Genomic DNA, 25,229 nt, shown 5'->3' with positions numbered 1-25,229 from the left:
AATTTACTGATATTGAATACCTAGCTTAGTTGAATTTGAAAAACCAGAATCTAAGCTGTGCTGGAAGCACAGTGGCTCACTTACTCATGGATTTAGCTAAAGATGGAAAATACATAATCCTACAGCTGCTTGAAATCATTTGGATCCAGAAAACCCAATGAAGCCACGCTGTCGAAAAGAGAGCCCCATAATTGTGAGAGCTCGATAATTGTGAATAGTGATTTTTATCCAACACTCTCATGAGACAAAAGAAATGAGAGTGTTAAAGAGTTCCATGAGGTCGTTTCACAAAAAATTCTCCTCAGAAGATTTTCATGTGCAGGGCACACTGAATTTGTAAGAGAAATGTTGTGAGATTTACTACAATTGTGGTTGAGGATGGCACTGAGACAGGCCAAGAGATCAATTAGAATTAAATAAATACAGTGATTTGAAAATTAAGCTTTGTGATGAAGTTTCACATGCCCAAAATGAAGACAGGAGATAGAGAATAGAGAAAAAAGGTTTGGTTTATCTAATTGAAGAAAGCGATTCCTCTGTAAGCACTATGCATGTAAATCAAGGAGAATTATCAAAAAGAAGAGATCATTACCAACTGCATTTCACTTCCACCATTGATTGAGAAGATGCTTCTAGCAAGAAGCTTAGAGCAAGAGATTGAATGGCCAGAGAAATAACATGCATATATCATAAGATCGACATTTATGGTCATTACTGAATAGTTTTCTGGCATGAACATCAAATTATAGAGTGTGACAGTAAAATTAAGATGCACTCTATAATAGTGAAAGATAAGACCAGATGAAGTGATATGACAGGAAAGAAAGAACCTAATACTGTAGATTAAGAATAGATTAGACAATAAGGACGGGAGGCTACATGTCCTACGCACAAACCCTGCAGTGAATCCTCTGGCATGGTCACGATAGCCGCTTTAACGGGATGATCGGGAAGTCAGGTTGAATAAGCCTAGAGGACTAAAGGAGAGGAAACATGAGAGAGAAAATTCCAAGATTCTTAGTTTCACCTTTAAGCATCAAGACGCATCCTAAAAATTTAGGGGGCCATTATAAATGCCTGAATCAAGTTCTCTGCTGTACGCTTCTGTTCAGGTGTGCCAGATATATGAGCAATACGATCACTCCGGGAAGATTTGGACTCAGAGATCTCTATCATTGCTCCTGATATCTGGAGGAGAAACAAATATGCATGAGAATGCTGTTCAATCAAATTGTATGACATATCTAGGAAGAAACAAGCTAGATTTTCCATATTGATCCACCTTCAAATGATAAAGAAAAAAATCAGATGATGTAGATCCTAAAAAAGAAAGAAACTCCCACCTTCCGAATATTGGCTATATTCGCCCCTCCTTTACCCATCACCTTACCCACTGCATTAGCAGGAATTAACATCTCAAGTGTTGAAGGGGGTGGCAACCTGCATAGAGGCATGGTATTGAAAAGAAGCATAAGATTGATAGGATAAAAACCAAAAGAGATAAGCTTCAAAACAAGATATAATAAAATTAATACACTGACCCTCCGTATAGCTTGGATGAATACGAGGAAATGGATCCATAGCCGTTTTCTCCCATCTAAAAATAAATAAATATATAGAAGTGACATGAAAAAAAAAAACTTTAAAAACTTACTTTGCGATTAAATAAATCTCAAAGGACCATACACAATGCTAATGGTTTTGATATTTACTTGAGAGTTCCAATGGTTGCAAGCAAAGGTAAAAATCATATTTTTATGAATTGAATCAATAAGATCTATAATAAAATGTAAAGTTGGAAAGCCAAGACTTTACCTAGAGTTGGTAAGGAAGGGAGAATTAGTGAAATTGACATACCGGCAAAGATGCATATCCATAGATGTTACTAGAAGAAAGCATGCCCAAGCCACTCCCACTTTCAGCCCTCTGATCATAACCCAACGAAGGAACTGGAGGAACAGAAGGCAGGACAGATGGCATTGAGAGACCAGCCCCGCCCGAGTATAGGGATTCAGCACCAACGGAGGGGTTATGACCACCATCTCTATCTTTCAAGACATCATCTCGGAGCCTTAGAACAATCTGAATAAGTGCATCTCTCAAACTACTGGCCTCTCCTGCCACCTGAACGGGGAACATAATTAATAAAGATGTGATCAACAAGAACAAAGCTTAGAGACTTTAGCTAAAACCAACCTCAACAAGTTCATCATTAGCATCAGCACACTTAGGCTTATCAGCTTTTGAAATACGGACATCAGCTTTTGTTCTCTTTCTAATTTCATTTATAATTGAACCACTTTTTCCAATAATACAACCAATAACTTTAGATGGAACAAGAAGTCGTATCGAAACAGTGTCATCATCTTCATCATTTATCTTTCCTTGCAGCAATAGAACAGCTTCAACTGCCATGGATTTTAGATCATCGGGTGACTGCCAAACAATAAACCCATGATCAACATATATTAGAAGATGAAAACCGGTTGTTGATGTACAGCCTATGTGCGAAATGCTAATCAAGATGATCGAAAACTTCATTGCCAACACTAAGTTCATGATGGAATTTTGGTGACAAGCTACAATATTTCAAATGCAGAGGATAATAAAATGATTGTAAGAATATATTAGAATGAGTCTTTCTCACAACCATTTTTATTTCTGGCATGATAACAATTAATAAACATGAGTGCATTCTCACAGCAAGATCTTGGAACTGCTGATGTCTACATAAACCAGCAGCAACCAAAACCAAAATATTGGATTTGAGGTAAACTTCAATCATGAAAAGTTTTTTATCGTAAAAATTACTTTATTAGAAGCATCAATGGTAAAATTTCTAACAAAAGCAAAATATTGGATTTAGTGGCAGATGGATTTATCTAATTTTGTACTTTTTACGATCTATTAGAATAGAAAGGATGAGTGGGAGCCACACCTCTATTGCAGTAACAGTAATTATACACTCATCACGATCATCCTTGGTATCATCAACCTCAACACGAGCGCCACTAACCTGCCTAATGCTTTTAATGGTACCCCCACCCTTGCCAATTACACGACCAATCTTGTCAAAGGGACACAGTACTCTCACAACTAACTCCTCAGATCGTGAGGCAACACTGAAACCAGAAACTACAGGAAGAGCAGATGAATAAAGGGGCCATGCATTCCCACTATCTGCATAACCCTGAAGATCCTGCATATGTGTGGCACCTATGATTGGAGGTACAGATCTAGAAGATACAATAGAATCGGCACTTGGATATAGTCCACCTGGTGGATAAATGGAGACATCTGATGGGATGATTATGCTTGGAGGGACTTCTGGTACTGTTGTCTCAAGAGGAATTTCTTCCCTCGGAGTAAACTTGTACATAATTGCAGAAACAGCAAACAATGCTTTTTTCACTGCTTCCGATTCTCCATTTATCTGTTTACAACGGGAAAGAACACTTAAACACACAAATACTACTGAGGGAGTGCCCTAAAACATGAAAGTGAAACCTCTGGAGAAAAATATGACAAAGAGCATCAAAGCATCAAGTACATACACACAAAGAAGGTCCATTTAGCATTTCATATTAAAAAATCTAATAAATAGACAAAGCTCAATTTTTCTAAATATGGTGCTATAGAACCCCTAGAGATTAGAGACTATTCTCCAGTTATTTTATGGCTACCATGGCAACATAAAGAAACCCAAAAAATAATCATATTCACAGGAAAAATGGACACAAAAAGGGGCATGTCAATGGTACAATAAGTAATAACAGATATAGGCCAGAAAATCAATTCTAAAGAGGTACTGTACCAACAACCCAACCTTAAAAAACATAGCAGTTCAATAATGATAAACTCTCTGGTGAGCCTTCTATCAGTAGACCTCTAATGCTACAATAAGATGCCTCTAAATCCAAGCAGTTAAAGTTGTTCGGCAATTTTTGTGGTCATATCTCTTCCCACATCGCTCTCTATATTGGCATCTGCTCATAAGTGCAAAGCAGGCTAATAGATTACACTCTCACAAAGGAAAGGGCAATGATACCCCTTTCTTTTTCCAAATTCTATGAGAATAAATAAGAAATATCATGCTTAGCCATGAATTTTATGTAGGAATACAAGAATGAAAATGCCAGGTTGAAAGCAGAACCAAATTTTAAAAGACATATTTTATGATTCATAGCAAATACTAACCATAACAAAATTGTCAAAGTCCAAAGCGCATGAATGTGTCGGGTCACTAGGATCCTTTGCAGCAACCTTAATGTTTGTCCTCGTCTTGCTTCTCAGTTTCTTAATAGTCGCCCCAGCCTTACCGATAATATTCGCAGACTGGCTAGACGGAACAAGAATTTGACAGTCCTCCTTATCTCTCCGCTTCTTGTCGGAATCTCCAACTGCAGCCACAGCATTTGAAATGGCAGCATGAACTCGAAGAAGAGCATCCTGGGCAGCACACAAAGGTTCCCTATCACTGAACTCATCGTCAACTTCGACTTCTTCTTTGCCCCTAACATAGCTATAAATAGTTATAACCCTGTCTTTGGCACCTGGGAATGGATCCACAACCTTAATCTTCGCTCTCGTCTCTTGCCTTATCGAGTTTATCACTTTCCCACTCTTCCCAATGACGCTTCCGATGACCCCATCAGGGCATAGAATCCTATACACAACCAGCTCATCACCGCCACCACCCTTTTCGTCTTTGTCATTCGTGCGTCTCTTCTGGTTCTTGTTGTTGTTGCCTCCATGCCCGTCATGGTCTCTCTGCGAACGATAACGCTTACCCGTCTCGCCCATTGCTCTGAATTGGGTTTTGCTCCTGAGATCACAAAAAGAAAACTAAGCACTCACCCAAAACTCAATTGGGGGAAAAAAGGAACAAAATTGATTTCATTGAAATTGGAATTTCCTCTTTATCAATGTAGGGTTTACAGCGAAAAGGAAAAGCCTTTCGTGAAAATCTAATTAGCAGGAGATTAGTAGAAAAGAGTGGAGACAGAGAGAGAGAGAGAGAGAGAGAGAGAGAAGGAGATGATGAAGCCGCTAATGGCATGGTAAAACCCTAGACGAAGGCGTACCTGTTAATTGGATAAAGTGAGTCGAAGACAGATAGAAGGAGAGGACTTCTGAATTCTGATAGAAGCCTTTTGGATTGGTGTTGGCTATGTAGCAGTGGAGTTTTCGAAGATGCCTAGGTTGTTTTCTTATGAATTTTCTATAAAAAGAAAAAACTGAATTTATCTTTTAAAATAATTTCACTAAGGATAATTTGTAATTAAACTTTAAAAAATAGGTTGGTACTTGGTAGTTTATATAACGTGCGGTAACGCCGTCATAGGTCGGTGAAATTTTTAAAAAACAACCGATCGTTTCTTGCGTTTTAGGGTATGCGCTGATGAATTCACTTTATACCCTTTTGGGTAGGGCTGGGTCGGGTTGACCGAAAAATCGAGGCCGAGCCCGAAACCGGCCCAATCGATACCGAAAAAAATCGTACCGAAATAAAATCGTACCAGAAGTTCGGTTTGACTACCGAACTGGGAGGTTCGGACTCGGTCCCGGTTTTTATATCCTTAAACCGTCGGTAAACCGAACCAAACCGAATATATTTAACAAATCATTTACATAATTCATTTTTATACATTTTTAATACATTTCTTATACATTTCTAATAAATAATTTATAATTTTATATAATACATTTCTATAATTTATATAAAACATATATAAATTTATAAACCCCTATAATTTTAATTTATATGTTTTTTAATATATATAAACTAATTAAAAATACCCTAAATCATAATATTAATATATTATACTAAATTAGTGAATGGAGTCAAGGCCCAAAAATGGCCCAAAATGTGGCCCAAAACATGGCCCAATATGTGTTCGGTCTAGGCCCATAACCGAGCCGAGCCGACCGGGTTCTTCGGTTGACCGAACATCGGTTTACCGGCTTTTCGGTCTCGGTCTCGGTTGCCGTGGAGGCTTACTGGAGAGGTTCGGTTCGGTCTTCGGTTTAGGGGTTTCGGTTCGGTTACCGATCCGAACCCACCCCTACTTTTGGGATCCGTTTGATTTAAATTTTAAAGGCTTGAAATAAAAAATTAATTTTATTCCCATATTTAATAGGTAAAAAAAATAAATTAATTTCTAACTCAAGAAAATTTAATACACTTATTAGAGAAAAATAAAATTTTTGCTGGAGTAATAAAATTAATTTCTCTTTTTTTAAGAAAATATTTATTGTTTCTTTTTAGATAAAATTAATTTTATTATTATTTTAAAATAATTAATTAATTCGGATATAATTGAAAAAATTGATCAATATTTATTACTTTCAAATTTACCAAACATAAGGAAAAAAAAATTTTGCATTTTTTTCTCTCCGAAAAATGCAAAGGAATATAAATTAATTTTATAAACCAAAAGGCCCTAGGTATGGAATAATTTTTGTGAAGACATATGATAGAGTTTAACTATGAGATAACCAAATCGGATGCAACCCAACTTATAAATTATAAAATATAAATGCATGCTTTGTAAAAATAATTAACTTAATTGAGTAATGCATCATCAAAAAATAAATAATTGTTTAATGTCAAGATTACCCCTGGATGTTCCTTTTCTTTTGCATTTGTATTCTACTAAATTAATACCAGAAACAAAACAGAGCAATCTTCTATCCACAATTAGAATGACCTAAATTAACTTTGAGCCTGAACGATCAAACCCATCTGAGAAAGGAGAAACCGGAGCTGAATTCATTCCTTTGTTTCTTGGTTTGTTCAATTGGATCTGGCCGGAGACTCCTAGCGAAACCCATATACATATTTTGCGGAATCAACAGACGCAACCCGGTAAATAAAGATAAAAGAAGAAGAAGAATTTCTCTGTTTATTTTCGGATTTTATGTCTGATAGTTCTATTGCATCATTGATTTTTAATTAGCAAATATTTCCTAGTTGATATTTATCGTTACCCAGATTTTCTTCATCATCATTGTCATTCTCTGCTTTCCAGTACCAGTGGTCGATTCGAATTGAAACCCACGAACATGGAACAAGAAGCAGCGGAATCGTTGATTGAGGTCGCGAACTCAGATGGGTCGAACCCAAATGGGTCGGAGGCAGTGAGCCGTGTGATGAAGTTGGTGTTTCGGCGAATGCTAGTTGGGATAAGAGATGGACGGTTTTTCTTGGGTACCTTTCACTGCATTGACAAACAAGGCAACATTATTCTTCAAGATGCAGTTGAGTATCGCAGCACTCGCCGTTCTTCGCCTTCCCCGATGGAGCAGCGGTGTCTCGGTCTCATTCTAATCCCTTCCTCTTGTCGAACCTCATGTCATGTTGGTTGCTCCATTGAAGAACAAATGTCTCTACTGTCATTATAGAAACAGGGCCTGCTTGCAACATCAACAGTTTGTAAGTGGTTTTGTTTTCAAATATTTTGCTTGGAATGAACTATGGGCTGAAGATAATCTTGCTTTAGTGATTTGGGTGCATTCTCAATGCTTGCTTGGAATTTGTGTTGAAATTCTATGTTTATCAACAGAGATTGGTCTTGCTTTTGGTTTTTAACATGACTTGGAATGTGGCAATGGTCTTGCTATTGGCTCCTTAGAAGGAGTTGAGTCCTATAAAATTTTAGTAGCAACTCAAATATGGGAAGTTAACTGTGCATAAAACCAGCTTTATTATGTAAGCTTTGTCCTTCACTTTCTTTTTTCTGAGAGATTGAGGAGGCATCTTGTTGTTCAAAGTGTTAATTCAAATATACGGTAACATATATGTAGAAGTTAAATTGCCTTGCAAAAGAGTTTTGACATAAAATTAGTATATGTAGGAGACTAGAAATTGTTCTTCAGCAGTGGGGGGCAGATGTTGATGATATAATGAGTATAATGTTGATTAAGGTAATACTGACAATAGTGATGAATTGAAGATTATAATTTATAACTAGAATGAAGAGGAAGAAATGCATGGTTTTTGGTTGGTTTTCGGGCTTCCTGGTTTTAACATTAGGTTGCAGCAAGTCCAACTCTTATGAGAGAGCTCTTGGTGCATTCTGGATTCGTTTCATTGACAACAAGGTTGAGTAGTCTTTTTCCTTAGCTTATGAGACGTATTGAAAAAGTGTTTTTTTAATCAATGGACTGCACTGATCCATTAAAAACTCGATTTGGATAGGACTTTCAGATGGAGGCTTCTTTTTGGATGTTATTGCTGGGTGGCCCTATTAATTAGAGAGCTTATATATGACTGACCATATTATTAAGGGATTAATGTCATTTTGCTCCCTAGACTATTACACATGTATCAGTTTGCTCCCCAGACTTCTAATTTGGAAAATTAAGGACCCTGGCTTTTTCAATTTTGCCAATTAAGGTTATTCCGTCAATTTATACATTTTTCATCTAAAATGTCGAGATGATCAAGCAAAATATAGCAAGAAATAAAAGAGGAAAAATGATGCATGAGGAAAAAATGATAAGATCTAATTGGAAGGGACTATTTTGCCCTCAAAGATTTGGATAAAAAATGTGTAAATTGACAAAAGAACCTCAATTGGCAAAATTGAAAAAGTCAGAGTCCTTAATTTTCCAAATTAGAAGTCTGGAGAGCAAACTGATACAAGTGTAATAGTCGGGGGAGCAAAATGGTATTAATCCCTATTATTAATGGACTACGAATCATAAACTTATAATGGATCGTACAGAATTTGGATCAGCACAACCCATCAACTTGGGCTAAAATCACACCGTTAGTGCGTAGTAATTGAAGTAATCAATAATTCAAATTAGATCCATCAATTACACAGTTAGCAAACTGTTGTTAACAACATATGCATCAAAATCATTACATGCTTTGGGCCTTTGGCAATCAAAAAAGAAAATAGAAAAAAAATATTAACTTTGCTTGAATAATCTGCATAGAAGCACAGCAGTTATTATGCTGCCCGCAGACTCGATGAGCAACTTAGGCCAATGCAACCGCGGCCCTGAGGGTGAGGTTGGGGGTGGGAGGGTCGGATGAACAACTAATATTAATCAGTATCAAAATCAACTGATTTGAGACTTGAGACTTGATGAACAGGCCGGGTGTTCATATATGTATATTTAATTATATGAATAGCCCACGTATAACTAGCCATAAATCCAGGAGATCTAGGCCTACATGGATTAGGATTAACCGATTAACTAAATGTATATTATTTAAAGAGGAAAAGTTGCTAGCATTCCTCTTACAGGGTACAATTAATCAAATATGTACTATAAACTTTAGATTGGCTAAGATACAGAATCAATGGGATTGGATTCTATGAAACTTATACAGCAAGTTTTCGCAAAAGGAATAAGATCAATATGAGGAATACATATACATAGACAATGGATAAATTGATCAAAACCTGTCACTGTAAGGAGTTCCATATACAATAAGGTAAGGCACAGTTCGCACAACAGTGTCAATTGGTATTGCAAAGTTAACACCAGATGATACTCCTGTCCCTGCAAAATAAAGACAGACAATGTAATTAATTAAGCATTCAAAAGTATTAACTAAACCAGTTGAACTTGAAGCTCCATCTCTTCATAGTTTGTGGCTTTGTGCTGCCAAGTGCTAACTTGTTTAGTTAGCTCATTTGATGATCTCGGAATCCTAATATCAATCAATGAAAGAAACATACTTTACCTTTGCGAGTGAAAGTTGCTGTGTTAACTCCAATAACACGGCCATATGAATCAATCAACGGCCCACCTGAGTTCCCTGCACAAATTATGAGATTTACGAATGTCTTTCAGAGGATGAATAGCAATAGTGAAAAAAAATTCACAAGCATAATTCATCAATGAGGGTATCATCTGTTGGATTGAAAATTTACCAGCATTAATAGCAGCGTCTGTTTGAATAGCTCCTTTAATGGCCTTTCCTTCTGGTGAGGGTATCTCCCTGCCTAATCCACTCACCACCTGCAATATCCAAAAGTATTCATCACACTATCCTCAAATATTTGATCTACATAATCTACTGTATTACAATGAAGTAGTGCATTATCATGTTTGTAACAAAGAAACTAATATTTTCTTTTAACGATTGTAGGAAAACCGTGTTATATTTGGACATTTTACTCATTGCTACTAGTACAATGTTCAGTAACAGCTACACATACATAGTAAAATATCATTAGAAATTGTTCAAAACATTAAAATGCCCAAAAAAATTAAGTGTAGAGTAGTCATATTGAAGAAAAGTTACCCCTATTGTTAGTGTGTTCTCATATCCATACGGATTTCCAATGGCAAAGCAGCTCTGTCCCACATGTAAATCACGAGATGTACCAAGAGCAACAGGTTTTAGCTCATGTCCTTGAACATCAACCTGCACATGATATTCAGCTAAGCATCTCCAACACTTATAGGCATTGCATGGTGCATTAGTAATTTGGAATCTATGTTCTTTATGCAAGTAATGGGTGAAATGGACATGGCGCATTAGTGTGCATAATTTTAAGAAAGGTGATTGAATGACTTGGTTGCAAAAAAGTGGCTGAGAGTTTAATCTTTGTGCTGTAGTAAAAAGAACACCAAGAGAATACTCAGAATAGAATGGTAGGTTTTACTAAAAACCTTAAGAACAGCCAGATCACGGGCTGCATCTAAACCAACAATCTTGCCTTCGCTGTAAAAACCATTGCCTCTTGCATCTACTAGATAAACCTGTGAAGAAGAGCACAAAAGAAACCTTGAAAGTCAAACAAATGGCTTGCACACAAAACTAAAAATTTGATATTAGTCAAACAAGAAGTTTTAAAACTATGAAAAAGCTTATAACAAGAATAAAAGGACAAAACCTTACAACGCTGTAATCCGCTGTTATCTGTAGCCAATTTGGCTACAACATGGTAATTTGTGATCTGCAGACACAAAGGATTGACTAATTTTAGTATCAGGGAAGTAAATATCTGTAAACTAGAATAATATACCTAATTATCTGGGAGAGGATGCAAATCACTGGACACCGGATATTTTAAACTTACAACAGAATCCATCTTTTACATATCCTAATAATTTCTGATTGAAAAAAATAAAAAAATAAAAGACATCCTAATAAAAGTGCAGATGCAGGCATATCTAAAAACTGCTAGAACATTGCTGTAATGACCTTAGAAAACTATGTTTCCTATACCTTCAATACAACCCAGATGTTGCATGAATTTTTCTTGGGGAAGGGGGTGGAGAGGGCAAGTAAAGGCATTGAATGGTGTTTTCTTCCCGAGTGCAATTGTCAAATGAACATACAAGCATCGAAAATTTTCTGATCATATCAGCTTACCACATTATGTGGCCAAAATTGACACATCAACTACCAACACAACTACTGTGACAGGAAAATGATGTCTTTCTAGCATTATTGCAAGCGTTATGATTTCAGATCGAGGAAAGTAGATTTATTATTTTGAACAAATATTTATGAAGACCCTTGAGACTGTAAGAAAAATGAGGAAAATTAGCATCTGAAGTTATGTTCAGATGGAAAAGCAGAAAACAGGTATATACTTACAATGTGACCAAACTTATCCCAAATGAAGCCTGAACCTGTTCCTTCAACTTTGGTATTGTCATCCTCGCTTAGCATGACTGCATCAGGAGAGGCCTTGAGGCTTTTGTCTATTTCAAGGTCTTCAATATAAACAACTGATGGAGAAGTTTCCTACAAAGACATTAGATGCATGGCGAAGAGTCAATATAAAGTATAAACAAATATCTAGTACTAATTTAATTAAGGTTGAATCATTTTACAAGAGTGCCATTCTTTAAAAGGAGCATTCAAGGTATATTAACAAAAAATTTTATGCCATTATACGAGATTGATGCAAAATTTATCAGAAAAGGAAAAGTTTAGAGATCAAGATCATATGGGTAACAAATAATGCAGGCCTGTGTGACCCATTTGCAAATTCTACATAAATATGAACAATTCTCCTGAAAAAAGGAGCTCTCACAGTCACCAATCAAGAATTTTTCAACCAACCACATTAATAGCCCAATGGGTCAAACAGATAAGCACAAAATAACAGAACCTAGGTTCACCCTGAGAGCATCATTCAATTGGGTTGGGCGTTTATAGAAATGTCAAAGGAAGAAAAATAAAACCCAAAAAAAAAAAGTGTCCTTTTAGAGAAAGAGTGAGAGATAGACCTGGAAGAGATTCACAGCACGGTCTTCTTCTTGCTGAAGTTCATCTTGTTGCCGAGCACGTGCAAGGTGAAATGAAGGTTGTGATGAAATGGGATTATAGAAATGGAGTAAAGAAGCCACCACTACAGTTGGAGCAAGTACTATGGCTCTTCTCCTTGCGAGAAGACCCTTCTGTGAAGGGTTTGAAGAAGAAGAAGAGTTAGTTGGAATTGGGGAGGGTTTGATTTGGCAAACAGAACCCAACACCACCATGTTTCTTTCCCGGGTGTTTTAACTGAATTTTGTTCTTCGCTTCTGTTTTTTGCTTTTTGGGATAAAGTAGCTTAGGATGTCTGTGCTTCAAAACAAAAGTGGAAAAGTGTTTTTGGTCAATGGGCCGAGCCGGACTGCACTGATCCATTTAAACAAAGTTTAAACTCGATTTGGATCGGACTCTCAGATGGGTACTTTTTGGATGTTGGGTGTAGTGATTAAATTTTTAGATACAGTTAGACTTTGTTCTCTTTTGTTCTTTGGTGCCTTGTTGGCTCCTCTTGGTGGTTGTAGGTTATGTTCGATGCCGATGTAATGAGATATTGGAGCTTGTGTGGGCTTCTCTACTCTACTCCTCCCATTCCATGATGGTCTTTTCTTACCACCACGGCTGTTTATTTTTATCTATTTTACAAGTTTTCAGTTTTTGTATTTTACTTTTCTTTTTTTGTCTTGTTTTCATATCCTTTTTATGTGAGTTGGGTTTAACTGAATTCTGTATTTTTCTTTAAAGTTTTCCCTGCAATGAAAGTATCATTTTGACCAAAAAAGATACTGTTAGACTTTTGCTTTGTAATTTTAATTTCATTGCATGTCAATATGTCTTTCGTGTTTACACATTGTAATTTTAATTTTTGAGTAGTGAATTCTCTTGACTCTTGCTAAAGATGTCACTTGTATCTCTCGACTTACACGTTTGAGTAGAAAATGGGACATGTTGATTACCTAATCCTAATGTATTAACTTGGAATGTTAATCATCCCTAAATAAAGTACAATAAAAAAGGCCGACACGGGTGTAAAAAGGAAATTACTCAGGTGAGGTGTTAAAGGCTTTTTTCAAATAGTCTCATACTCTCATATGTTTCAAATTAAATAGATTCATGTCTCTATAAGTAGTTTGATCAAATATCTAACGACAAATTGAACAAAACAGATTGTGTGAAAAAAAAAAAAAAAAATTTACTAATTTGAATATGGATATCCATTATTGTTATTATGGTGCAAACATAAACAAACTTAATACGGACCCATAGGATGAACATGGTGAGCAGTGAGAAGTATATATTGCTTTTAATTTGAGATGGTACTTGTCTCCCAAAACATATCTTTTACAGATGAACTGAACATTAAAATAGTATAAAGTATTGAGAACTCGAGAAGATTGGGTAGTACGTGTCCATTATACTCTGGTGAATCCACGTAAAAGACATTAATGTCCTAAACTCCTTTTGATTTGTGGTTATCTCTGGTACACGCTTAATTAGATGGTCCCAAAAATCATTACTTGAAAATTACAGAAGGTAACGTGGCTTAGACCCTTATACAAGATTGTTTCATCCACCAACTTCTTCTAGCTAAATTATATTATAATCATATCCAAGGTTTAGGTGTGAATTTGAATTATCTGTTTATCTTTTTTTTTATGAGCAATATTTTTTATGTGTCAAATTATGAAATTAAAAACAAAAACAAGAACTTCAGGAAGATTGCAAAAGGAATTAGACGTCCCATTTAATTTACTTAAATCACATCAGTCCATTTTGTGAGGATGAAATTGTGTTGGGGGCAAAGTTGTGCATATACATCTGTACTTGAAGTTGAAGGGTGCAAAAGCTAGCATGTAAATGCGAAAGTCATTAGGTCTTTTCTTCATCTTTTTGTTGGTCGGAAAGAAAATTAATGGACGCAGACACACTTCTGATGAGATCGAGCCAGACTCCAAACTTATACTTGGTTTAAAGCTATGCATCTCCTTTTTACAACCATATAAAGATCACTCAAATCGGACATCAACAACTCTAGATAATCAGTTTTAAAGTAAGGTACCCAAAATTGTTTAGTTTTCTAGATACTTATAAAGATCACTTAAATCAGACCTCTAAAACGCCAGATAAATGGTCTCAAAGTAAGGTACCAGAAACTGTCTAATCGGATCTCTAGAAAAGTATCTAGAAAACTGAACAGTTTTGGGCACCTTATTTTAAAACTGATTATCTAGAGTTGTTGAGGTATGATTTGAGTGATCTTTATATGGTTGTAAAAAGGAGATGCATAGCTTTAAACCAAATATAAGTTTGATGAATTTGGTGAAGGTTTGATAAGTTCAACGTTGGGCCCAATTTGAGATAAAAATTGAAAAAAAAAAAAAACAGAGTCCTTAATTAACACAAAATAAAAGTTTGAGCCCTCAGTTAACATAAAGTGAAATTCATATCTGAATAGAGACTATAGTTGAAATTCTTTAACTAAAATTTTTCCTCATATATATGGCTGAATTTTAATTAATAATCATGCAATTTGCATGTACAGATGTACTGCAGGCCATGCATGCACCTACGAGCTGAGCTAGCAGGTATATTATATATAGAGGACTATCTTTTTACAGACATCGCCAAAAGTACTCCATCATTCACACAAGGTCCACTCTAGTATTTTAAATTAATCACATATGTAAACAATTAGCTTAAAATCCATTAATTTGTTTGTTTGTTTGTTTACATATAAAATTATTTGCAATTCCGACCTGCAGACTTCTTAAGTACGTTGTGAAATTTCACAAATCGGTCGGCAGTTGATCAAATTGAGTACATATTTACTTTAGATGTAAAATACATCAATCGTTACGGATGAAAAAAAAAATACAAAATTTATATTGTAATATATAGTTGTATTAAGATGTTAGAAATGTATATATATATACACTTTTTCTAGAAATTAAGGATGATCCGGCCAATATTTCTTTGTACTATTTTTATTGATTTTATACTCAGTTTATTAAGTTGAAATTTATGGGTAGAGACTAATTTCGGAGGATTCTCAATGATATAAATATTGCTAATTAAGTAAGGAATTTCAAGAAATTTTTGTTTAAATATATAGGTTAATAAAAAAATTGTCTGAGCTAGCTAGGTGCCCCTCCTAGTCTAGATTTCTGCAGGCTCCGCCTTTGATTACACAATTTTAATCTAGGCACGAGTGAAGGGCTATGTATATATCGGTTAAAGTTAATTGACACACTGTTGAAATCAATAATTTATTAGAATGAATATATATAGTGCCCTTGAATGCATTGTTTATCAAGTGAAGTCCTTAATCAGTGCCGCGGCAAAAAAAAAAAAAAAAAATTCTTAGTCAGTGCAGCAACATATCCTTTTGGTTCTTGTATATTTGAAGAATTAAGAAATATTAAAATGAGTACGTGGGACAAATTAAGAAGAAAAAGGAAAATTTTCAGATGATATATAGATGAATAGATTCATAATTAATTACAAAAAAGTCCAAGGCGTATATTTACATGCACTAATTAAGCTACCATTATTGAGAGGTGAAATAAAACAAAAACAAAATAAGTACTTGAAGAAAGAAAGACAGCAAAAATTTTGGAAGCTAGCTAGCTATATATATGTCTACTTAATTATCTGTCGCAAAATTTTAGACTTGGTAATGGTCGGAGGTTGTGGGCCTTGATCTGGTTGCTGATTGAAGCCTAATTTGTCTATTAAACCTCTGAATAAACTCTTCAACTCTTCTGTTCAGTTCTTCATCTGACATACTCGAAAATTCATCATTATCTTCTGATCCACGGCTTAATGCTTCGTGCTTCTTCTGATCATCACTAATCTCTGACCTCCTTAGAATATGAATCTTCTTGCTCTCCTCCATCATCACCACTCTTTTCATTTTTTCAGACTTACTTCTCACATAAGTTTTTGCTTTACTATTTTCTTGGTAATTACCACCTTTCGCCACGTGGACCACCCTCTTTTCTTGGACAATTTCATGACCACCAGGCTTGTCCTGCTCAGTTTCATGGACCATTTGCAATTTGTTTTCTGGGTATTCTCTATTTTGATGATCAGATTCAGCTACTTCCTCTTCTTCAATCTTTGGTTGCTTGGGACTACTTTTCTTGACGGTTTCATAACTTTCATGGTATTGCGAAACGGATGAGGGAGTGGTTCGACTAGCTTGGCTATGCATCACGTAGTGTTGGTAAAGGTCTTGGGTGTTGTCTTTGGAGGAAGAGAAAGCGCCATAGTCAGCTGCAATGATGAGGATGAGAGTGTTGGATATGACAAACCAAAACTTGGTGTTGTTGAAGAGGGTGGAAGGAGAGAGGTTGAAGATATAGAAGATGGAAATGTAAATAAATATAGAGAAGAGGAAGGCAAACAAGGACATCCCTATGGCTTTTTGAGGATATTCTTTGGAATATTTGTGGGATTTCATTGAATCTTGCACTAGATTTTGTTGTGGCTCGGGCATGTTTATGGAAGAGAGGAGGTACAATTGAAGAGGCTTTGTGGGGCTTGGAGATCTTCTAATTAAGAAGAATTTGGTTGGTAGAGATGTTCCAAATGAGGGGGGTTTAATACTAGTGATTAAGGGGGGCAAATAATTGAATCACTTCAATTACAAATATGACCTTGCTTTTTTTGTGATTTACTTGTTTGTCCTCGTTACTTCACTACAAGAAATGTGAATAAAGTTCACTTTTATTGGTGATATAAAATGGGGTGACAATGGAACAATAGAGAAGAAAGTGTCAATTTTAACAAAAATTTGTGACAATTAGACAATAGGGACAAAAATTCTCAATTATCAATCCATTTTGTGCCACCAATAAAAAGTGTATTTTGCTCACATGAACATGTAGTGCTTGTTATTTAGATTCTAAATTGGCTGCTTCGAGAAATTCCCAAAACATCCATTTGGGTAAGTACCATAATTAATAAGAAGATTGGAAGTAGATAAAACAACTCTGGTAACAGCTCATGTCTAGAGCCGGCTTTGCTTTTGCGATTATAAAGGAGGTCAAATCGCAGAAGCCAAGTCAGCATATATAGGATGACAGCACAATGGCACATGGCGATACTACGTTTAATGGTCTTGTTTTGCTGTCATATATACAGTTACGTACGTTACCTGAGTAATTTCCTGATTTTGATCACCAATATTTTAAATTTTTCTAATAAAGATCGATATTTAATTAAGCATATATAGATCCACAGAGCCACCTAAGACCTAGCTATGCTCAAAATGATGGTATACCATGACCATATCTTAGTCCACCATATATGCATAACATATTTTTGATGATCAAGACACATTTGATGACTACGATCATCATCTTGCATTTACAAATAATTAAGATTTTGATATGCATACATCCACAATTCTCCAATTCGTACGTAATTTCTTGTTCTTATAATTAATGGATTAAAATAAGCTCTCTCCTTAATTATGTATCCTTATTAACTCTGCAAGTGTACTTAATTTCCATTATTCATTGTAGTTGGATATCAAAATCAAGAGCATATATGAAGTTAAGGTTACTCATCTTCTCCAAAAGTCTGCAAACCCTTCTTGATCTTAGGCATGTATTGGTGGCCTGGTGGGTATGGGCCCCTCCTAACACCTCACTTTTTTCCTCAATCATTGTCCTGCACATGGCATTCAGAATAACAGTTGGGATCCACCAATTAAAATATATAATTCTAAATACACCAATTATTATTAATTTAATCATGTTTTATTCTAACTAATGTGATAATATATATTTTATTTGTTCATTTCGTTTTTTCATTGATATTAATTTGTTCATATCTAGGCTTATTATGGACGTTTATATAACTACAATAAATGAAAAATTGTCATGTCGTATTTGTCACATCAATTGGAAATGAAAAAATTGGGATGGTGGTTTGCTTTTGATAAATAATTTGCGGTTAGCATAAGAGTTAAGAGTAAGTGGGTAATGGCTTAGGATCAAATATGTTGAGGGTTTGCTTTCTTTGTATATAACAAAAACAAATTCGGATAATAGTTTGTATCTTTAGTAATATTATTTTTGTGACTTTTCTTTAAAGAAAATCCTATCTGCCTCATTTTTTAATTAATTATTTTTTTTTTAATTTATATGGCATTCAAATAAAAGCTTATAAAAACAAAAACTCACGGAACCCTATTGTCATTTTTTTATTGGTTGCTTCAGTCTCTCTCTCTTGCGTAATCAGATCATCAATGAGATTATTAACCAAATAATCATATTAATTTAATGCAATAAGATTAAAGTTTTGTAGTGACGAGAGGAACACTCGAAGGACACCAAAACAAAAACGAGATTCGTGTGTTTGGTACTTTGGTTAATATATACAAATATACTGCTTTGATCACGGAACATGATTTGTGGTGCATTGCATCCTAATTTATCTTCGATTTTGATGACTTTAACTCAATCCTAATTACTCGTTTTTAATTAATTATGGGCATGCTGATGCTATATGGTCGGAGAACGAAAGGAGCACAATGTTTTTGACACAGATATTAGAGAGATTATCGAATTCCAAATAAGAGATTGATTTTAATTTTCATTGCTCAATGATCATGGATCTAGACAACTAATGAATTTTTAAGAAATTGAGGTAATGACATTGATGGAGCTGTATATGTTAATAATTTGCATGTTGGCATTATTTTACATTGACTTAAAACATTGCTGATGTTTTGGTGGGTTATAAGCTTATAGCTATGTGAAAGATGCTGGCCAAAAAAAAAAAAAAAGTCTATGTGAAAGAGCAATTTACCCTCAAATTATGATATCCGTGATATCCAAAGTTGAACTCCCGTCATTTTCTCTCTTTTTTTTTTATAAAAAAATTAATAATGTAAAATAATTGCCATTTTTTTTTAGAATAGATGGGCGATGTTATAAGGCCATATTATTTAAACTAATTTGCGTTTTAGATTCGTTTCTAAGTCATTAGTTTAAATTTGAACGATTAAGATACAAGTGAGTGAGTCATTTTAGAGACTTATTTCCCTTGTATATATATATATATATATATATATGTTGGGGCCATATATAGTCGTGGCCATATAATGTTAGAGTTAATTATAGCAATAGTACATGAATTATACTCTTATGATACTCTTGCAATAATTCATGAACTTCATAATTATAAAATAAAACTCATGAACTAAAGTGATACTTAGCAAAAAATTGACTATTGTTATAATTAGCTTTATGTTGTTAATAACTTAATAAGCAAAAAAATATGTAGTTTTCAGTTATGAATAGTTTGGAAATATTAGTAGGTGAGTTGAGTAAAATATTTTAGTTTTTTTAAATTTTGTGAAGTTGAAGAAAATATACCAATGATGTAATTTCATAATCTGAATTGTTCATTTTTTAGTTCTCACTTCAAAGATATTTTTATAAAAAATCTTCAAAATCAAAATTTATTTAATTATTTAATTATAATAACAACTATTTATATGTTTTTACTGTTGAAGTGTATTACACATATTTTAACAAATGTGACACAACTAATATTGTCATGCCCCTATTTACATGGATCCCAGATGTTTTGGTTTGTGATGTGTATGTGTCTGGGAGCTCTGTGCCTGTTGTTCGATTTGGGCTCTCAAAATCCAATGGGCTATGTCAAATGGCAAAGAAAAATTCTCACTTGAAAGCACTAAAAGCCCAAGGTACGTAACACAAACATTGCATCTCTAGGAGGGAGTCATCGATCGGTCATGGATAACACAAACATCTTTAACTATAAATATTGTACTAAGAATAAATTTAATACTTTTTGTACTAGTATTTCGATCAAGTATTGTTTCAAGGAGAAATAAAGAAATCTTTTTTGTTCTGGACATTCCCAATAATATAGAGATATCGATCGATGATCGATGTATATAGCGATCTGTACTAAAGCAGTCATGCATATAATGTTCTGTCGTCTTCGGTACTGAGATAGATAGAGCTTAAGTCCCGTCATCTTACAATTGATCTTCTTTTCTGCGAACAAGTACCTTTAATTATGACCCTTCTGGCATCTTCTTCTACTTATAGTAACTGTTTGTCTTCCCACCTCGCACTCTCTTTTCCATGCAAACTTAACACTGTCGCACTCACGCTTGCTCAATGTGGGAAGCAAAGCCGACAACTTTAGCATCTCATGCAGCCTTGGCACTGCCACTCATAAGATGAGTTTGAATTCATGCGCCTTCACTTTCCTGTCCTTTTTGTCATCAATGTCATTCATGAAAAAAACACTTTACCATATGGTATTTGGTAGCTAGTACTTCAGTTCCACTTGTGGGTTTTGGCTATTGATATCTTGGTTTCTTGCTTGCTCTCCTTCCTAGCTCTCATGGCTTCTTCTGTCTCTCTTTTCCTTGTTGGGTACTTCCTTGTTTTGGCAGGTCATGAGATGGTGGTGATTAATGCAGAACAGGGAAACTCTTCATATGGGTTTCAGTTTCAAACAGAGATGGAAAAGGAGGAGCTTGTGGGGCTTTTTGAAGTTTTAAGTGCCCTTCTAGAGGACCCCAGCTGGGCCCAAGACCACCCACAACCATGTACTGAGACCCCATGGCCTGGGGTTCAATGTGAGATTGGTGATGACCCTCCAATCTTTCATGTCACAAAGATACACATTGGCCCTGATATTCTCACCCCTCCTTGCAAATCCTCTGCTGGCCTATCACAGTCCCTCCTCAAACTACCATACTTGAAAACCCTTTCAATATTTAATTGTTTTTCAACATCACCAGTCACTCTTTCGCCTACTCTTTTTGGTGCACTCTCTTTCTTGGAACATCTAGCCCTTGTGTCCAATCCAACCCTCTCAGGAGAAATTCCCCCAAGTTTGGCAGAGATTGCCAACTTAAGGGTCCTGAGTCTGTCACAGAACAATCTACAAGGAAAGATCCCTGGGAAGATTGGTGGGATGGTCAACTTAGAGCAGCTTGATCTAAGTTACAACAATTTGAGTGGTCAAATACCAGTAGAAATTGGAGGGTTGGAGATTCTGACCATTTTGGATTTAAGCTGGAATGTTCTTGAAGGTCAGGTGCCTTTCTCTTTTGGTCAGCTTCAGCTCATCCAAAAGATTGATTTAAGCTCAAACAGGCTTACAGGAAGGTTGCCTCCAGATATAGGGAAGCTCAACAGGTTGGTCTTGTTTGATCTGAGTCATAACTTAATAAATGGGCCAATGTCTGAAACCCTTTTGGGTTTGGAAAATTTGGAGTACTTGGTAGCTGATGACAATCCAATCAATACAGAAATTCCTCAGTTTGTAGGGAAGCTTATGAAGCTCAAATCACTGAGCCTCTCAGAATGTGGGTTGATTGGGCCATTACCCAACTCTCTAGCTTCCCTGAAGAATCTCACTGCTCTTTCTCTAGACAACAATGGCCTTACTGGGCCAGTTCCTCCAAGTTTAGGGACTCTTCCAAGTCTAGATCACCTAAATTTGAGCAACAATCAGCTAAGTGGAAAGCTATCACTTCCAGAGGATTTCATTGAGAGGCTTGGGAAGAGGTTGGATGTAAGAGGAAACAATGGGCTATGTACAAGCAATCCACTATACAAGAAGAGGAACATTTCTACTAATCTCATAACCCCTGTTTGTTTGAATTCAAGTGGACCCGGAAATGATGACAAGAGCTTGTCTGGTGAACACCCAAATGAGTCTGAGAGAATGAAGCCATTTGATCAGTACCCTGTTAAGACAAGTTCAGGTTCTCCATGGTCAATTGAAAAACTGTATTCCTTTCGTTTTGTTGTATGTTTCTTGTGTCTCTTATTGTAAAAGAAATTTTTTTTTTTTTTCTCTATTTGAAAGGCAATTTGAAGAACTGGTTTTCGTTTGAATTAGCTCATTCATGGGTCCATATTACTGCTTAGAATGAATAGATAAGATTATAAGAAAGTAACAAAATGATGGCCATTAGATGATCAATGGTTGAAATAAATTGATCATGGCAACCCAAATGAACCCTTTCAAAGGGGGAGCTCATGACGCTTTTTGAGACCCAGGGCCTAAAGTACGATCATATATATTAACAGTAACACCTCCAAAGTCTACAAAAAGGGTTCAGTGTTTCAGATTTGGCATATAATGGAGTTTTGGTATATCTAGTTATCTACTATATATCAAAAGCTGAGTCTTAACTCTCAAGTCTTATCAATAAGTGTGTTGTCTATATTTAACAGCCTTTTAGAAAGGAAGCAGAGGTGTCGGAAGCCAGCATAGCTCCTAACACAATGCAATTTTCCTTTGTCGACAACATTGAGGAAACTACATTACTATTTGGGTAGAATGTAATTTAGTTGAGAAAAGCGAATGAGAGTTAAAAATTGGTAGTGAACTAGTTATGTGACTTATGTCAACTGCAATTATTAGGGAGAGAAATGGTTGTATCGTGGCTTGATTAAGATATTGTGCATCGTGGCTGTATAATGCTTGCTATGTATTTTATTTTTTGCTAAGTTGCTTCTTATTGAGCTAGTGTGTTGTAAATCTGTAATCAAAATTTTAGAATGATGTTAATGAGTATGTACTGGAAGATTGGGATGATTAAAGTGCACATTAGGTGTTTGAAAAGGTCTTTGTGACTCAAGTAGGTTTGTGCAGGAGTCTATATTCGTTGTTTTAATACCTTTGAGAAAAAGTCTTTGTGAGACCAAGTGTGGTGTACTGTAATCCTCATTTTCATTAGTTATTCACAAGATGTCTTTGAGTAACAGAACAACCCCAAGTTTAACCCTCCATTTACCTCAAACAAGATCCTACACCTACTGCAAAAACACAACACACAAAATTAAAGATACTACACAATTCATTTTCCTTTGCCAAAAAAATGAAGAAGCTAGCTACAATTTTCAAATATTTGAAATTGAGGAAATAAGCAGCAAAATGGCAAAACCCTCAGGACTACCCATATATGTCAAACATCCATCTCTGAAAAGATCACGAGAAAATAATGAAATTTTTTTTTTTTTTTAACTTTACTTCAGCCATGACAAGATGTACTTATGGATGTCTCTTCCTACATACAAGTTTGACTACTAAATACAGGTTTGACTACTAAGTGAAAAGAAAACAATCTTGTGTCCTTAATTAAGATATTGGGAGAAACTAAATATCACAAATTCTCCGCTAGGCACCTCACTTAGTCCAAGCCCATGGCCAAGTTAGTCAAGCAATTAGAACCGCCTAATCACAACTGCATATTAATAAATATTAATTAAGTAAGAAAGCTTGAGAATGACAATCGTGTTTGACTGTAATTCATATATTTCTTAAAAGAATAAATAATTACACAATAAATTCATATGTAAACCATCTTCTAGAACTCTTATAGTCTTATAGAAATAATCAAATAAATATGATTACAATTTGTTAGAGCGATTTATTATCTAGGATAATGCTCGGCTCCTTCCCCTTTTGAGGAACTCGATCCTCCTTCCCGATAGATGTGGCACAACCACAACCACAACCACAACCACACTCTTTTTTGTAATTTCATTCCAAATAATTCCTCCAACAAACAACCTCCAATTAATAAATAATTATCCTATTTCTATATTAACAAACCTAACTGCAATAATCACCAGCTAATCAATGTAATAAGACAGTGGACTCCAGCTTGGCCCAACAACACCCACAACCATGTACTGAGACCCCATGGCCGGGTTCTATGGGAGCTTGGTGAAGACCCTCCAATCTTTCATGTCACAAAGATACACATCATGGTCATTTACTGAGGCCCCATAGCCTAGTGTTCAGTGGTTTTTGTGTGAAGTTTAAAAATAAAATTGTGAGGTTCTTTCAGAATTACCCAACAAGGACCATGATCAACCTTTGGATTGACAACAGTATTTATTTTTTGGGGGGTTAAATGCCCAAAACTAACTGTTTATATTCTTTTATGACAATACTTGTTTTCTTTTTAATATATATCTCAAATATTGTTTCATGCACGATAACATCCAAATTAATGTTTGAAACTGTTCAAAAAAGTATATATTCCTCTATGTAGCTCATTGTGTGTTATGGATAGCAACTTGCCTGCATGGAAACAAATTAGTAAGAACAAGTGGAAAAGAAAACAGAAAGTCTTTATAGTTCAGTACATGCACCTGATATGGACCTACAAAAAAAAGGGCAATTGGATGTATATAGAATGATTATTAATTATTAAAAATAAACCTCCAATTTTGATATAACCTTGGAAGACAATGGCACGTTTGCCATTGCTTTATGTATAATACCATATTACCATGAACAATTGAACACTGAGACAGTCCTTGTCATTGCCATTCACACACTTATGTGTAAAATATTAGTACAGTAAAGTGAACGTTTGCAGATAAAAAATATATATTGATCTAAGTTCCAAGGTGACATCGTTGCCAAAAACAAAACAAAGGTTAGCGAAAAAAATTGAACCCAAAAAAAGAAGGCGATTAGTGTAGGACAGCATGAGTACGCTTCACATGGACATGTGCGATTCCATGCGAGAACTGTCCAATAAGATAACAGGGGTGACATAAGATCTCCCAGAAGTGGTGAATTGGCTGCTATGCAATGCATACAATGAATGAGCCCCGTGACTACTGCTCTCTATCTTCATTAATTTTTGTGAGGTGGGGATTCTCATTAGTCACCAGTCACAACCCATTCTAAGCCACATCAATTTGACATTGGCACATGAATGACCCAGACGGCCAGACCCAGATTGTATATATACTCTGTATTGTATTTGCTTGCATCATATTTTCAATAGGAAGGCAATTACAATCGTAGAACTGTAATGAGGTCTAATTATTATTTTTGGACCAGCATAATATATATTACCCAAAATTGTAATTTTCCTCGGTGTATTGTATATGACTATATGTGGGATGAGCACGAAGCAGTGGTAATCAACCAAACAGTCTCCACACAAGTCTCACATTCC

At 35.4% G+C, this 25,229-nt stretch overlaps 5 protein-coding genes across 5 annotated transcripts; 2 read left to right on the top strand and 3 right to left on the bottom strand.

Annotated features, from left to right (window-relative positions):
* Positions 1–685: 685 nt before the first annotated feature.
* Positions 686–5,183, bottom strand: LOC147297153 (RNA-binding KH domain-containing protein). The gene is made up of 8 exons (XM_086229078.1): positions 5,085–5,183; positions 4,198–4,825; positions 2,939–3,433; positions 2,197–2,436; positions 1,858–2,124; positions 1,542–1,597; positions 1,344–1,440; positions 686–1,188 (listed from the first exon to the last, which is right to left on the bottom strand). The coding sequence occupies exons 2-8, from the start codon at positions 4,801–4,803 to the stop codon at positions 1,057–1,059; spliced, it is 1,893 nt and encodes a 630-aa protein (XP_086085204.1). The 5' UTR covers positions 4,804–4,825; positions 5,085–5,183; the 3' UTR covers positions 686–1,056.
* A 1,498-nt stretch (positions 5,184–6,681) lies between these two features.
* On the top strand, positions 6,682–7,808 carry LOC147297152 (Small nuclear ribonucleoprotein family protein). Its single transcript, XM_086229467.1, has 2 exons — positions 6,682–6,868; positions 7,032–7,808. The coding sequence occupies exon 2, from the start codon at positions 7,066–7,068 to the stop codon at positions 7,402–7,404; it is 339 nt and encodes a 112-aa protein (XP_086085593.1). The 5' UTR covers positions 6,682–6,868; positions 7,032–7,065; the 3' UTR covers positions 7,405–7,808.
* Positions 7,809–8,788: 980 nt separating this feature from the next.
* Positions 8,789–12,543, bottom strand: DEG5 (DEGP protease 5). The gene is made up of 8 exons (XM_086256716.1): positions 12,211–12,543; positions 11,573–11,722; positions 10,863–10,925; positions 10,639–10,728; positions 10,268–10,390; positions 9,894–9,981; positions 9,704–9,778; positions 8,789–9,519 (listed from the first exon to the last, which is right to left on the bottom strand). The coding sequence occupies exons 1-8, from the start codon at positions 12,460–12,462 to the stop codon at positions 9,413–9,415; spliced, it is 948 nt and encodes a 315-aa protein (XP_086112842.1). The 5' UTR covers positions 12,463–12,543; the 3' UTR covers positions 8,789–9,412.
* A 3,353-nt stretch (positions 12,544–15,896) lies between these two features.
* On the bottom strand, positions 15,897–16,730 carry LOC147297150 (cotton fiber protein). Its single transcript, XM_086230032.1, has one exon. It carries the CDS (start codon positions 16,728–16,730, stop codon positions 15,897–15,899), a length of 834 nt encoding a protein of 277 aa, XP_086086158.1.
* A 4,013-nt stretch (positions 16,731–20,743) lies between these two features.
* Positions 20,744–22,075, top strand: LOC147297149 (uncharacterized). The gene has a single exon (XM_086230131.1). It carries the CDS (start codon positions 20,750–20,752, stop codon positions 22,073–22,075), a length of 1,326 nt encoding a protein of 441 aa, XP_086086257.1. The 5' UTR covers positions 20,744–20,749.
* Positions 22,076–25,229: the final 3,154 nt, after the last annotated feature.

This window comes from Dryas octopetala, chromosome 1 (assembly GCF_963921425.1).
Source record: "Dryas octopetala chromosome 1, drDryOcto1.1, whole genome shotgun sequence".
Lineage (NCBI taxonomy): Eukaryota > Viridiplantae > Streptophyta > Magnoliopsida > Rosales > Rosaceae > Dryas > Dryas octopetala.
The sequence above is the reverse complement of the archived record's forward strand: the minus strand, read 5'-3'. Positions and strand labels throughout refer to the sequence as shown.